The 12,715-nt window shown below is 43.4% G+C and overlaps 1 protein-coding gene across 2 annotated transcripts in view; it reads left to right on the forward strand.

Moving 5' to 3' along the window:
* LOC132777683 (alpha-N-acetylneuraminide alpha-2,8-sialyltransferase-like) overlaps positions 1–12,715 on the forward strand; it is a 35,341-nt gene that overhangs the window by 19,479 nt on the left and 3,147 nt on the right. For both annotated transcript variants that reach the window (XM_067469781.1, XM_067469780.1), the window contains exons 3-7: positions 176–250; positions 1,762–1,914; positions 2,273–2,417; positions 8,805–8,917; positions 11,548–11,634. In XM_067469781.1, coding sequence (XP_067325882.1) covers positions 176–250; positions 1,762–1,914; positions 2,273–2,417; positions 8,805–8,917; positions 11,548–11,634 — 573 coding nt within the window. The remainder of the gene's footprint in view (positions 1–175; positions 251–1,761; positions 1,915–2,272; positions 2,418–8,804; positions 8,918–11,547; positions 11,635–12,715) is intronic.

Below are 12,715 nucleotides of genomic sequence, written 5' to 3' on the forward strand. Positions count from 1 at the left end.
TACTGTATTATTATTATTTGAAACACAACAAGATGAGTCCACAGCAAACAAGATCACTCTGCTGGCTGTTGTACTGGATCACACGTCGGATGATATTATTATTATTATTATTATTATTATTATTATTATTATTATTAGACTGAAATCCTACTCTTTCATTTTTTTTTGTTTCCAGAAAGGAGACTAAATTCGAACAAGGTAGATGCCGGGAACTGAATCTGCTATTTCAGGAGAGGAATCTGTCTGGAATGTGAGTGTTTATGGTTTGTGAATTTTTCAGGTTTCAAAGCACACCTTGAGTGCAAAGATTTTATGACTTACAGTATTTAAACCAAGGTGAGAGATTTAGATTCTCTCCTACTGCGCTGGTCCTAGATTTTAATTCAAATTCATCTCCCATTCGTCTCTGTCTTTGAGATAACAGAAATTCTGCACTGTAGAATTAATGCAGTTTGGTACCACTTTAACTGCAATGGCTCAATATTACGGAAACAAAAGCGTTGTGGTTTAGTGAGGTACAGTAGAGTCTCGCTTATCCAACATAAACAGACTGGCAGAACGTCAGATAAACAAAAATTTCGGATAATATGGAGTCTCCTGTTATCCGACCAATGCGGCGCCAGACACCTAGAATACTAACAACAGAGACTTAAAGGGTTAAGGCAAGGCAACACTTGGGGATTAGAGTAGCCTAGCAGGAAGTGCCCAGATGCAGAAGAGGAGCATGGAAATCACAGAAGGAAAGAGGGAGAATGCTTCCACTTCCGGTCCTGCCTCTTTTCCCTCTTTCCTCCCTCCTCCTCCTCCTCCTCCTCCTTCTCCTCCTCCTCCTTGTTTTGCCTTTTTCACTTATTGGGAATGGAGAGAGAGTTGGGGAGCAGTCCTTTAATTGAAGAGGAAATGCTGAAGGAAAAGCGGAGCATCAGATAAGAGTTTCGGATAAAACGGAATGTCGGATAAGTGAAGGTCGGATAAACAAGACTCTACTATACCAGCACTCTTGGACAGAAAAGCCTAAAAACCTTGTTAAATTGAAAATCCCCAAATTTCCCAGCATTGAACCATGGTGGTAAAGAGGTGCCAATCTGCATTGATTCCGTAATGTAAATATCCTCCTGGGGAGATAGGATGGGATACAAATAAAGTCATTATTATTGTTATTATTATTATTACTATTACTATTGTTGTTACTTTGAGGCTCCTTGACTGTGAGAACCGTTCAGCAGTGGAACTCTCTGCCCCGGAGTGTGGTAGAGGCTCCTTCTTTGGAAGCTTTTAAACAGAGGCTGGATGGCCATCTGTCAGGGGTGATTTGAATGCAATATTCCTGCTTCTTGGCAGGGGGTTGGACTGGATGGCCCATGAGGTCTTTTCCAGCTCTTTGATTCTATGATTCTACACTGACACATAATCCAGATTATCAAAGCAGATAATCCACATTATCTATTTTGAACTGGATTATGTGAGTCTACACTGCCATATAATCCAGTTCAAAGCAGATAATCTGGATTTTATATGGCAGTGTAGAAGGGGTCTGAGATAGTGAATATTTGCTGAGTTTTCTGCTGAACTTCAAAAGAGGTACCCACTTTGCTGAATCCTATAATTCCATGAAGGTCCAGCACTGGATGGTTCCTTCCAAGATTGAATTTAAACCATGGCTAAGATCTCACGTGGAACAGGAGTACAATCCTGTTTGCAAATCCCATGAGTGAATGTTAAATGGCCTCCTTTTCTTGTATGACCCTGCCTTGCTGGTAGAGTCCATTTTCAGAAGACAGACAGTGAGAAAGAGAAGCTCCTTGTGATCAATAACTGGAAACTCCAGGAGACAGAAACGAGAATAATGGAACACCTGATTCTTGCCCAAGAATGCCGCTGGGAGCCCAGGCCTACAGCAGTTGCGCAATTCAGGTAACAATTTTGTTTGATTCTCATGGGGCAACTCTTATGATTTCATAGCATTGAGCCAAGGCAATTGAAGTGGCTTTGAACTGCATTAATTCTATAGTGTAGATACGATTTTAATGAATGGAGCAGGTGTATTCCGGGGCTTTGCTTCTTTAACAGAAGCAATGGTACCAGACATGGAAACCATTGCTTCATGCTACAATGCTCCCAATGCTGCTAAGAAAAACCCTTCTACCTGGAAAGAGGATGAGGAGGACAAGGAAAACGTTTAATTAAAAGTTTATTTAAAAGCTTCTTTATCAGAGGCTTTGTAAACAGAGGTATGCCTGTTATTCTAACCTATTGCCAGTCCCTTTTGCAGGGCACAGCTGAAGCAATGCTGCAATGCTTCCTTTCGCTTAGTGAAGACCAAGGAGAACACACGACTGGGGTCATACATCATCTTCGATGGGAGCCCAACTCACAAACTGCGTGTGGATACTAAGCTGTTGAATCTGTTGCCGGAGGTGTGGGAATTTTTTTCTTTGTGATTTGAATGGTATGGAAGGTGCAAAAAGTCAGTATTGGCTGTATAACAATAGAATAGTAGGTGCTGCATAAGCAGAAGTTACCTGATATGATCTTTGGCCTATCCATTTAAAGCAGGGGTTCTCAACCTTCCTAATGCGGTGACCTCTTAATAGTAAAGATAAAGGTTTTCCCCTGATATTAAGTCCAGATGTGTCTGACTTTCAGGGTTGGTGCTTATCTCCATTTCTAAGCCAAAGAGCCGGTGTTGTCAGTAGACACCCTCAAGCTCATGTGGCCGGCATGACTGCATGGAGCACCATTACCTTCCCGCTGGAGCGATGCCTATTGATCTACTTACATTTGCATGTTTTCAAACTGCTAGGTTGGCAGAAGCTGGGGCTAACAGCGAGAACTCACGCTGCTCCCCGAGTTCGAACCTGCAACCTTTCAGTTAGCAAGTTCAGCAGCTCAGCAGTTTAACCCACTGCGCCACTGGGGGCTCTAACCCCTTAATACAGTTCCTCATGTTGTGGTGACCCCCAACCATAAAATTGCCATATGGGAGTTGTAGTTCATACGCATCCAAAAAGCACTGAACTCAGCTGACAACGGAACTGGACCAAATTTGGCATACACATCAAACCTGGCCAACTGTGAATACTGGTGGGATTTGGGGAGGATTAACCCATGATTTTGGGAGTTGTAGTTCATCCACATTCTTATACATTAATAAAAAACTAAAGGAAAGACTGACTTTTTTCTAATATATAGCCTTACAAATTACCTGATGCTGCTGGGCCACTCAGTCTCATGTTGCGTGGGTGCTTTTCCCCCTGCCTTGAAGGGACTCACTAGTGCAAGCCTCCCTCCAGCCTCACATGCTCTCCCTTGCTCGTGTATATGCACCACACTGCCATGCGCTGAGCATAACTGCTCTCCCCTCCCCACTTGGAGTCTCAGAAACAGCCCTCCCTTTGGCTGAGAGGCCGGTCAATCACAGCAAAGGAGGGCTTTTGGTGGGAGGATTCGCCACCTGTTCACGAAAAGGAAGAGAAGGGCAGGCAAAGTGATCTTCTCTGCCAGAGGGACCATCAGAAATATGTGTTTTCTGATGGTCTTTGGCAACCCCTCTGAAATCCCCCTTGAGACCACGTCACGGGTCCTGATCCCTAGGTTGAGAAATACTGAATTAAAAGAACTCAGAATATGATTGATATTTATTTATTTGCGGTATTTGCATACCGCTCTTCTCGACCCCAAAGAGATAGGTTGCAGCTGGGTGTTACTGGATATAAGGAGCCTTGGGACTAATCTTCGGGAGAAAAGTATTTGTCTTATTTTGGTGGTAGATGCTGCTGATTTTCTCCCAGGTTTGTGGATTTTCGGTATCCTGATCTGTCTCCTGAACTCTTGGAGCCCTGGAACCTTGAATCTCTGGACTGGCTTTTGACTACAATATAGGCTCTTGATCCCTGGACTTTACTCATTGAACTCTCAGCATTTGACCTCTGGACGGGACCCTTTGACTATGGTGTTCTCTTGAACCTGCATCAATGTTTGCTAGCAGTTTTTGTTTTTATTATTCTGTGGCTGAGTGATATCTTTAAGTTTTATATTTTGGACTATTAAAATAGCTAGAAAGTAAGTGTTGTTTTAATTAAACTGTTTGATACAAACTGGGTGTTCATTGGGTTCACCTCTGCCTGTGTACTGGCAGAGCCCTGGCATTCCGGAGTTTCGGAATGCGATGCTATCTCTACGCAGATGATGTCCAAATCTGTCACTCCTTTCCACCTGTCACCAAGGAGGCTGTCCAGACCTTGAACCGGTGCTTGGCCGCTGTGTCGGACTGGATGAGAGCTAACAAATTGAAATTGAATCCAGACAAGACAGAGGTCCTTCTGGTCAGTCGTAAGGCCGAACAGGGAATAGGGTTACAGCCTGTGTTGGACGGGGTTACACTCCCCCTGAAGACGCAGGTTCGCAGCTTGGGAGTGATCCTGGACTCATCGCTGAGCCTGGAACCCCAGGTTTCAGCAGTGGCCGGGAGAGTTTTTGCACAATGAAAACTCGTGCGCCAGCTGCGCCCGTTCCTTGGGAAGTCTGATCTGGCCACGGTGGTCCACGCCCTTGTTACATCCCGAATAGATTACTGCAACGCACTCTACGTGGGGTTGCCTTTGAAGACTGTTCGGAAACTTCAATTAGTCCAACGGGCGGCAGCCAGATTAATCACCGGAGCGTCATACAGGGAGCACACCACTCCTCTGTTACGTCAGCTCCACTGGCTGCCGATCCAGTTCCGAGCACAATTCAAAGTGCTGGTTTTGATCTTTAAAGCCCTCTACGGCTCCGGCCCAGTGTACTTGTCCGAACGTATCTCCTTCTATGTCCCACCACGGAGTTTAAGATCTTCTGGGGAGGCCCTGCTCTCGGCCCCACCTTTATCACAAGTGAGGCTGGTGGGGACGAGAGACAGGGCTTTCTCAGTGGTGGCCCCTTGCCTGTGGAATTCACTCCCCAGGGAAATTAGGTTGTCAACATCCCTCCTCTCCTTCAGGAGAAAGCTGAAGACATGGATATGGGACCAGGCATTTGGGTAGTCTGGCAGGGTAACATGGTAATGATGACTAGAGCTGGAAAGGACTATGGCAATGCTAAATGGATTGACATTTTAGAACATGATGAACGCAAGTTTTAGAGTGGTTTTTAGTTGATATTGTATTGTGTTATGTTGTACTGTATTAATTGTCTGTTTTTAATCTATTGTGTTTTGCTATTGCATTTTATTGTAATTGTGGGCATCGAATTGTGCCGGATGTAAGCCGCCTTGAGGTCCCCCCTAGGGGGTGAGAAAGGCGGGGTATAAATGACCGAAATAATAAATAAATAAATAAATAAATAAATAATGTGACAGAATACTTTTCTCCCAATGATCAGTCCCAAGACTAGCTCCTTATATCCAGTAACACCTAGCTGCCACCTATCTATTGTATGCCTCCACTCTTAATTGCTTTCACCCATAAACTCTTACTTACAGATTACTCAACCCTTTAGAACTAAGACTTACATTAACCCCTCCATCACTAACTGTTAGTGTGCTGTCGCACACTGGGCCTATGACAATGTCTGTTTATAGGATGTGCTTTTTGTATGCCCAACGGGACGTTGGGGTGCCTCAGCTAAAGGGTCCCTTAGGTTTCCCAAAACAAAGTTCTGTAGAGGCTCAAAATAACTCCAACAAAGTTCTTTATTAAGGCTTAAATCTTTGAACAAATGCATAAAATGCCATATAATCTTGAAAAACTGGTAGCTTTCTCGATCTGCCAACAAGGGACAGGCAACTGCTTGATAAACTGTTCTTATTTTCTTTGGGAAAACCTTCCGACCCCTCCTTGGGCAATCTTTCTTAACCCTGCTGGCGTGAGGCCCCAACTCCCAGCTCCAAGCTACGTTATGGATAGCCCGAGTGGTCCCTTACCAGGCAATGGTTGCTGCAGATCTGCCAAGCTGGTGTCCTTTTAGTTTCGCCACAAAGGGTATGGAACTGTAACTTTACTCTCGAGCAAAGCTGTAGAGGTTTTCTTTTTCCCAGCAAAAGCTGGCTGTAGATCTATATATTTGACCCCGGCAGAGCTGTAAGAAGTGAAGCTTTTTACAGGTGGGGTAGAGAAAAGCCCACACGTCCTACTGTAGGGCTCCAAACTGTGAGACTGGACTGAAAGTCCCCTTTTCCCTCCAAACCTGGGGAAAGGGGTGGATCTAAAGGCTCTAATGATGATTGTAACCTGGGGAAAGCTACCCAATTTCAAAATGCATGGCTCAGATGAAATTCAAACAAACTAACAGTGCAAGAAAAAGAATAAAATCTCCTGGCACAGCCGTGCCAGCCCAGTTAGGTCTGCCACCACCAATCACCATCTACTGCAGAATATGATACATAACATAGTGCGTTTATCCCGCAGCTTCCAAGAAGGCACGAAATAAACATACTATCAAATTAATTTGCCACAAACCAGGGTTTTCCTGGTTTGTGGTGAATTAATTCAGGTTTGTCCAGGACGTCATTTGGACAGCCCCCTTTTCATTACGGTAACTCTCACATGAAAGGGGCTGTCTAGATGTGCCCTGAGATTACTGTTGCATTCTCTAGTAATTTCTGCCTCATAATGTAGATAATGTCCTATAATCCATCTTAAAATAGATATTGCAGAGTCAGAAAATTGTGAGAAAGGTCAATGTGAAATATGCTATATGGAGTGGAACACCTTCCCTGTGAACTAAAGCATTTGTGACATGGGGCACTTGGCCTTTTCACTTAGAAAATACTTCTGGGAAGATATGGTCAAGGTTTATAAAAATATGCCTCCTTCTCATCAACCAGATTTGGAAAACTGCTCATCTTTGTTAGCCATCAGAAGCAATTCCATAGAGTTTGAGATCTGGAATGGATTTATCTGGGAGGACATCTGGACACCCACCCCAGAAAGCACGTGCTTTCTGGGGTGAGAGTGGATAGGGGCCCAGGAACATCTGCTGTGTGGAAGGGTTCTCCGTGATAAGATAACAAAACCCTGTCCAGTTGACTCAAAGAAATCAAGGGTGTATCTGCTCTGCAGAATTAATGCAGTTTGACACTACTCTAATTCATAACTTGGTACGATGGAATCATGGAAGCTGCTGTTGTGTAATCGAAAAATTGTATTCCCCAAAATATGAGTTATAAAAAGTTATACGAATCTTCATGAATTGGCAAAGCCACTGTCTTGTGATGTCCAGCAGACTGGTTCCTCTGCCTCACCTTTTTCTTTGCTCATCAAAACTCACTTTGGAAACAGACGGGCTCTACGCCAGAAGGAATTTGCATAATCCCTTTGCTAAATATATTGCCTCGGGGACATTCAGCTAAAAAGGAAATAGTCTAGCCGCACCTAGATGTGTGCAACCAGTTTACATAATACTAACTGTCCCCTGCTACGTGTTGCTGTGGCCCAGTCTAGTGATCTGGAAAATAAAGTAATGAGAAAGTGCTGGTTTCTAATATATGTAATTTCTTTATGCTTGTGGGTAAACAGTATTTCTTGTTGTTTCTTTGTCAGTATTGATGTGGAGATTGGTTTGCCTACTCTTGAACATGCAACATATAATTGTCCTTCTTTAGTGGTCCCTTTCAGATCTATGATACTATAGCTGTCATGTGTGTGTGTGTGTGTGAATCATATCTATCTCTATCTATCTATCTATCTATCTATCTATCTAACTATCTATCTATCTATCTATCTATCTATCTATCTATGGCTGGATGGCTCTTTGTCAAGAGAGCTTTGATTATGTTTTCTTGCCCTGGTGAAGGGAGTTGGAATGGATAGCTTTAAGGCAGCATTTCTCAACCTTGGGGTCGGGACTCCTCGGGGGTTCCTGAGGGGGTGTCAGAAGGGTGTCCAAAGACCACCAGAAAATACAGTATTTTGTGTTGGTCTTGGGGATTCTGTGTGGGAAGTTTCGCCCCATTCTCTCATTGGTGAGGTTAAGAATGCTCTTTGATTGTAGGTTAACTATAAATCCCAGTAACTACAACTCCCAAATGTCAAGGTCTACTTCCAGAGGTGGCCCTAGGTAATTTTCAACGGTAAGCAAACAGTATTTTGCCCCCCCCCCCAAAAAAAAACAACAATCACTGATATATATTTTCTGTTTGTCGTGGGAGTTCTGTGTGCCATATTTGGTTCAGTTCCATCATTGGTGGAGTTCAGAATGCTCTTTGATTGTAGGTGAACTATACATCCCAGTAACTACAACTCGCATATGTCAAGTTCTATTTTCCCCCAAGAGCGCCTCAGGAGTGCCCCTGGGCAAAATCAACTATACTGCAAATGCTTACTTTGTGTAATGGGATGAGCCACCCCTGCCAGCAAATATATCTCATTTGCCGTGACATACTGTGTTTTTGTGTCAGTAAAATAATAAATAATGTCATTGAGAAGTTTTTTCCAGCTTTCATTGATATCCACCACGAGAATAAGTACACAAATTGGTGAGAAAGATTTCACCCATTGTGGAATCATAGAATCAGAGAGTTGGAAGAGACCTCGTGCACCATCCAATCCAACCCCATTCTGCCAAGAAGCAGGAAAATCTCATTCAAAGCACCTCCAACAGAAGGCCATTCAGCCTTTGCTCAAAAGCCTCCAAAGAAAGAGCCCCCACCACACTCCAGGGCAGAGAGTTCCACTGCTGAACAGCTCTCACATTTAGAAATACTGCCATACAGTTATCTCCATAATTTGAGTGGCTTTGAGTTTGTTTGTTTGTTTGTTTGTTTTTTGAGAATTTTTAATCATGTGATTATATTTACTTCTGTTCTCTCCCACCTACAAATCTAGAAATCACCCTTTGCGGACACTTCTTATAGGAAGTGTGCAGTGGTTGGCAATGGAGGCATACTACTCAACAGCTCCTGTGGGCAGCGGATTGATCGGGCAGATCTAGTAATCAGGTACGTTTTCTTTGAGTTCATTTGGGCTGCTTCGACATAGCCACATAATCCGGAACAGAATGTGGATTAAAGAAATCCAGTTTCATTCTGGAGAGTCTCCACACACACCCCAGGATCTGCAAAAAAAGCTCCTGGGACATCCACAAAGCTCTCCTCAAGCTGAATCAATTCAGCAGGATGGAATCTTTCTCTCTCTCTCATCCTGTTTGGAGAAATGCACTGAAGTACAGCAGCCCATTGGATGAAAGTCAGCAATAGAGGTAATCTTCCAACTCAAAAACAAGAAGGGGAAAGTGATTTCTTTTTGGGGAGGGGAGGAAAGGTGTTTGTTTGCCTCCTGGAGATCACCATAGCTGGTTCCTTTATCTGAATTTTTCAGAGGTGGTGTTGTTGACATGAATGCTATTGTGCTGGTACGGCTGTACCAGGAGCTCCAAACTCCCTTTCGTTCTTTGAGCGTTTGCATGTGCTTGTTTTGGCCATGCATTTTGCAGTTGGATGGTTCCTGCTAGGCTGCAGTCATGGTGCTAGCCACCTGTCTATCATTGGAAAGTTTTAGTTCCGCCCTTTTTTCCAGGTTCAGGAGGGAAAGGGAACCATTTTAGTTCAGTCTTACAGTTGGAAGCTCAGCTACAGGACGTGAAAGTTTTCTATTTTATTTATTTATTATTTATTTACTTTATTTGTATGCCGCAGTTTCTCAGCCCGTAGGCAACTCAACGCGGTTAACAACAAGAGCAAAAATTCAATGCTAACAAAATACACTATTTAAAAACAATTAACACCGTAATATACTAAGTAATTACACATCAATAAACAACACATTGACATCTCGTAACTAGAATCATGATCCAGCTCGTCATCCGTAATTTCATTTTCCTATATTCATTATATTCATTGCACTGTTTATCCAAACGCCTGTTCAAATAGCCAGGTTTTCAGTTTTCTTCAAAACACCATTAACGAGGGGGCCGATCTAATGTCCATGGGAAGGGCGTTCCACCTGTAGAGAAGCTTTGTTTCTTACAAAGCCCGGGGGAAAACAGTCCCAAAAGCTCTAGCTGGGGAATTTACAGCCTCACAGCTTTAAGAACAGTCTCTAAAGAAAGGCTTTTAAGAGAAAGAGCTTTACAGCACAACTCTTGTTGGGGTTGGAGAAACGGACCAACAACTTTTGTGGGAAAAATCCTAAGGACTCCAGTTGGAAATTCTTCAGAGCCTTGGCTGGTAGGACAACTCGGGTACCTAAGAAGCAGTTTGAAGCCGGGAGTAGGGCCCACACCAGAAAAGCCTAGAAAGCAGATTGCCCAGGGAAGGGGTCAAAAAGGGTTTTCCTCGTAAAGCAAAGAAATAGTTCTCAAAGCAAGTTGCCTGTCCATTGTAAACAAGTTAAGAAGCATTTGTTTGATTTGTTGAAGATCTAAGATTGTTTGTTGAAGACCTAAGCAATAGTAAAGAACTTTGTTAAACTTTTAAGCTTCTAAAGACCCTGTATAGGAAAACCCATAGGGCCTCTCATCCGAGGCACCCCGGCTTCCCACTGGGCACAAAGAGCACGTCCTGTTCAAAAGCCAATTGCTAGAGGCCCAGCGCGTGACAGCACACCTATGAATGTTCTTCCTGAATTTCTGCTCTGCAGCATCCATACACTGATCTGCTGCAGTGCATTTTATCGCCAAGTTTGGACTTTCTGCTGATTTTTTAAAACACGTGTTTCCCATATGGATGTGCGTTTTCTAGTCACTCCTAAAAGTAAGGTAAAGGTTGTCTCCTGACATTAAGTCCAGTCATGTCTGACTCTGGTGGTTGGTGCTCATCTCCACTTCTAAGCAGAAGAGCCGGCGTTGTCCATAGACACCTCCAAGGTCATGTGGCCAGCATGACTGCATGGAGCGCCATTACCTTCCTGCCGGAGCGGTACCTATTGATCTACTCACATTTGCATGTTTTCGAACTGCTAGGTTGGCAGAAGCTAGGGCAGTGGAAGCTCACGCCGCTCCCCGGAATCGAAGCTGCGACCTTTTGGTCAACAAGTTCAGCAGCTCAGGGCTTTAACCCACTGTGCCACTGGGGACTTCTATCTCCCCTATAATTGACAACATTTTGGATTTTACGACATGTGTACATGGAACCTCAAAGCACTCTTCTATAGATTTTTAGACCAACTATTCATTTTTATTTATTTTTATTCTACTTAGCCTTGGGGAGAGCGGGTGGTCTATTATTTATTTGTAAATTATTATTATTATTATTATTATTATTGGGAGTCGCAGTGGTGCAATGAGTTAAACCCTTGTGCCGGCTGCTGCTCTGAAGGTTGGTGGTTCAAATCCACAAGATGAGGTGAGCTCCTGTCTGTCAGCTCCAGCTTCCCATGCAGGGATATGAGAAAAGCCTCCTACATGGTGGTAAAACATCCAGGCATCCCCTGGGCAATGTTCCTGCAGACAGCCAATTTTCTCACACCAGAAGTGACTTGCAGATTCTCTAGTTGCTTCTGACATGAAAAAAAATATTAACGATGAAGAACAGCAAATTCAGAGAATTGAGAATGAAAAAAAAAAACATTACTTGACTGATGATGCAGCTTTTGATACCTCTTTACCATTCTCTCTCCATAAATGATCCAGGTTCAACCTGCCTCCCATGAACTTCTCTGAAGATATGGGAACAAAGACAAGCCTGGTGACCGTCAACCCCAGCATCCTTCAGAATAGGTATGGAGACAAGGAAAACAGGGATAGCTCGTGCTTTTAGTAGAAATATAAATTTAAAAAGGTAAAGGTTTTCCCCTGACATTCAGTCTAGTTGAGTCCGACTCTGAGAATTGGTGCTCATCTCCATTTCTAAGCTGAAGAGCTGGTGTTGTCCATAGACACCTCCAAGGTCATGTGGCCAGCATGACTGCATGGAGCGCCATTAACAAATACATTAACTAAAAACAGACTGAGCATCCCTTATGTGGAATCCTGAAATTTTAAATACTCCAAAATTGTACACATAGGGGGCTGAAATAGTGACATCTTTCCTTTCTGGTGGCTCCATGTACACAAACTTTGTTTCATGTCCAAAATTATTAAAAATATCGAACAAAATTATCTTCAGGTCGTGTGCATAAGGTATATATAAAATATCAATGAATTTTAGGTTTAGACTTGGTCTTTTTCCCCAAAATATTTCATTATGCAGATAATTTGAAAATACGGGTATTCTGTATAGAATCATAGAATCCTAGAGTTGGAAGAGACCTCGTGGGCCATCCAGTCCTATTCCTTTCTGTCAAGAAGCATGAAAATTGCATTCAAACCACCCCCGACAGATGGCCAACCAGCCTCTGTTTAAAAGCATCCAAAGAAGGAACCTCCACCACACTCCGGGGCAGAGTTCCACTGCTAAACAGCTCTCACAGTCAGGAATCTCTTTTCCTGTAGTTAGAAGCCATTGTTCCACGTCTTAGTCTCCAGGGCAGCAGAAAACTTCCTCTCACATATTTATACATGCCTATCATGTCTCCTCTCAGCCTTCTCTTCTGCAGGCTAAACTTGCCCAGCTCTTTAAGCTGCTCCTCATAGGGCTTGTTCTCCAGACCCTTGATCATTTTAGTCAGCCTCCTCTGGAGACATTCCAGCTTGTCAACATCTCCCTTCAAGTGTGGTGCCCAGAAATGGACACAGTATTCCAGGTGTGGTCTAACCAAGCCGGAATAGAGCATGGGTAGCATGACTTCTCTGGATCTTCAGTAGTGCAAACTGATTTCAAAGTGTAAAAGTAGCTGATACTCCATTAACTTAGCAGGAG

Source organism: Anolis sagrei, chromosome 6 (genome assembly GCF_037176765.1).
Source record: "Anolis sagrei isolate rAnoSag1 chromosome 6, rAnoSag1.mat, whole genome shotgun sequence".
In the NCBI taxonomy this organism is placed as follows: Eukaryota; Metazoa; Chordata; class Lepidosauria; order Squamata; family Dactyloidae; genus Anolis; species Anolis sagrei.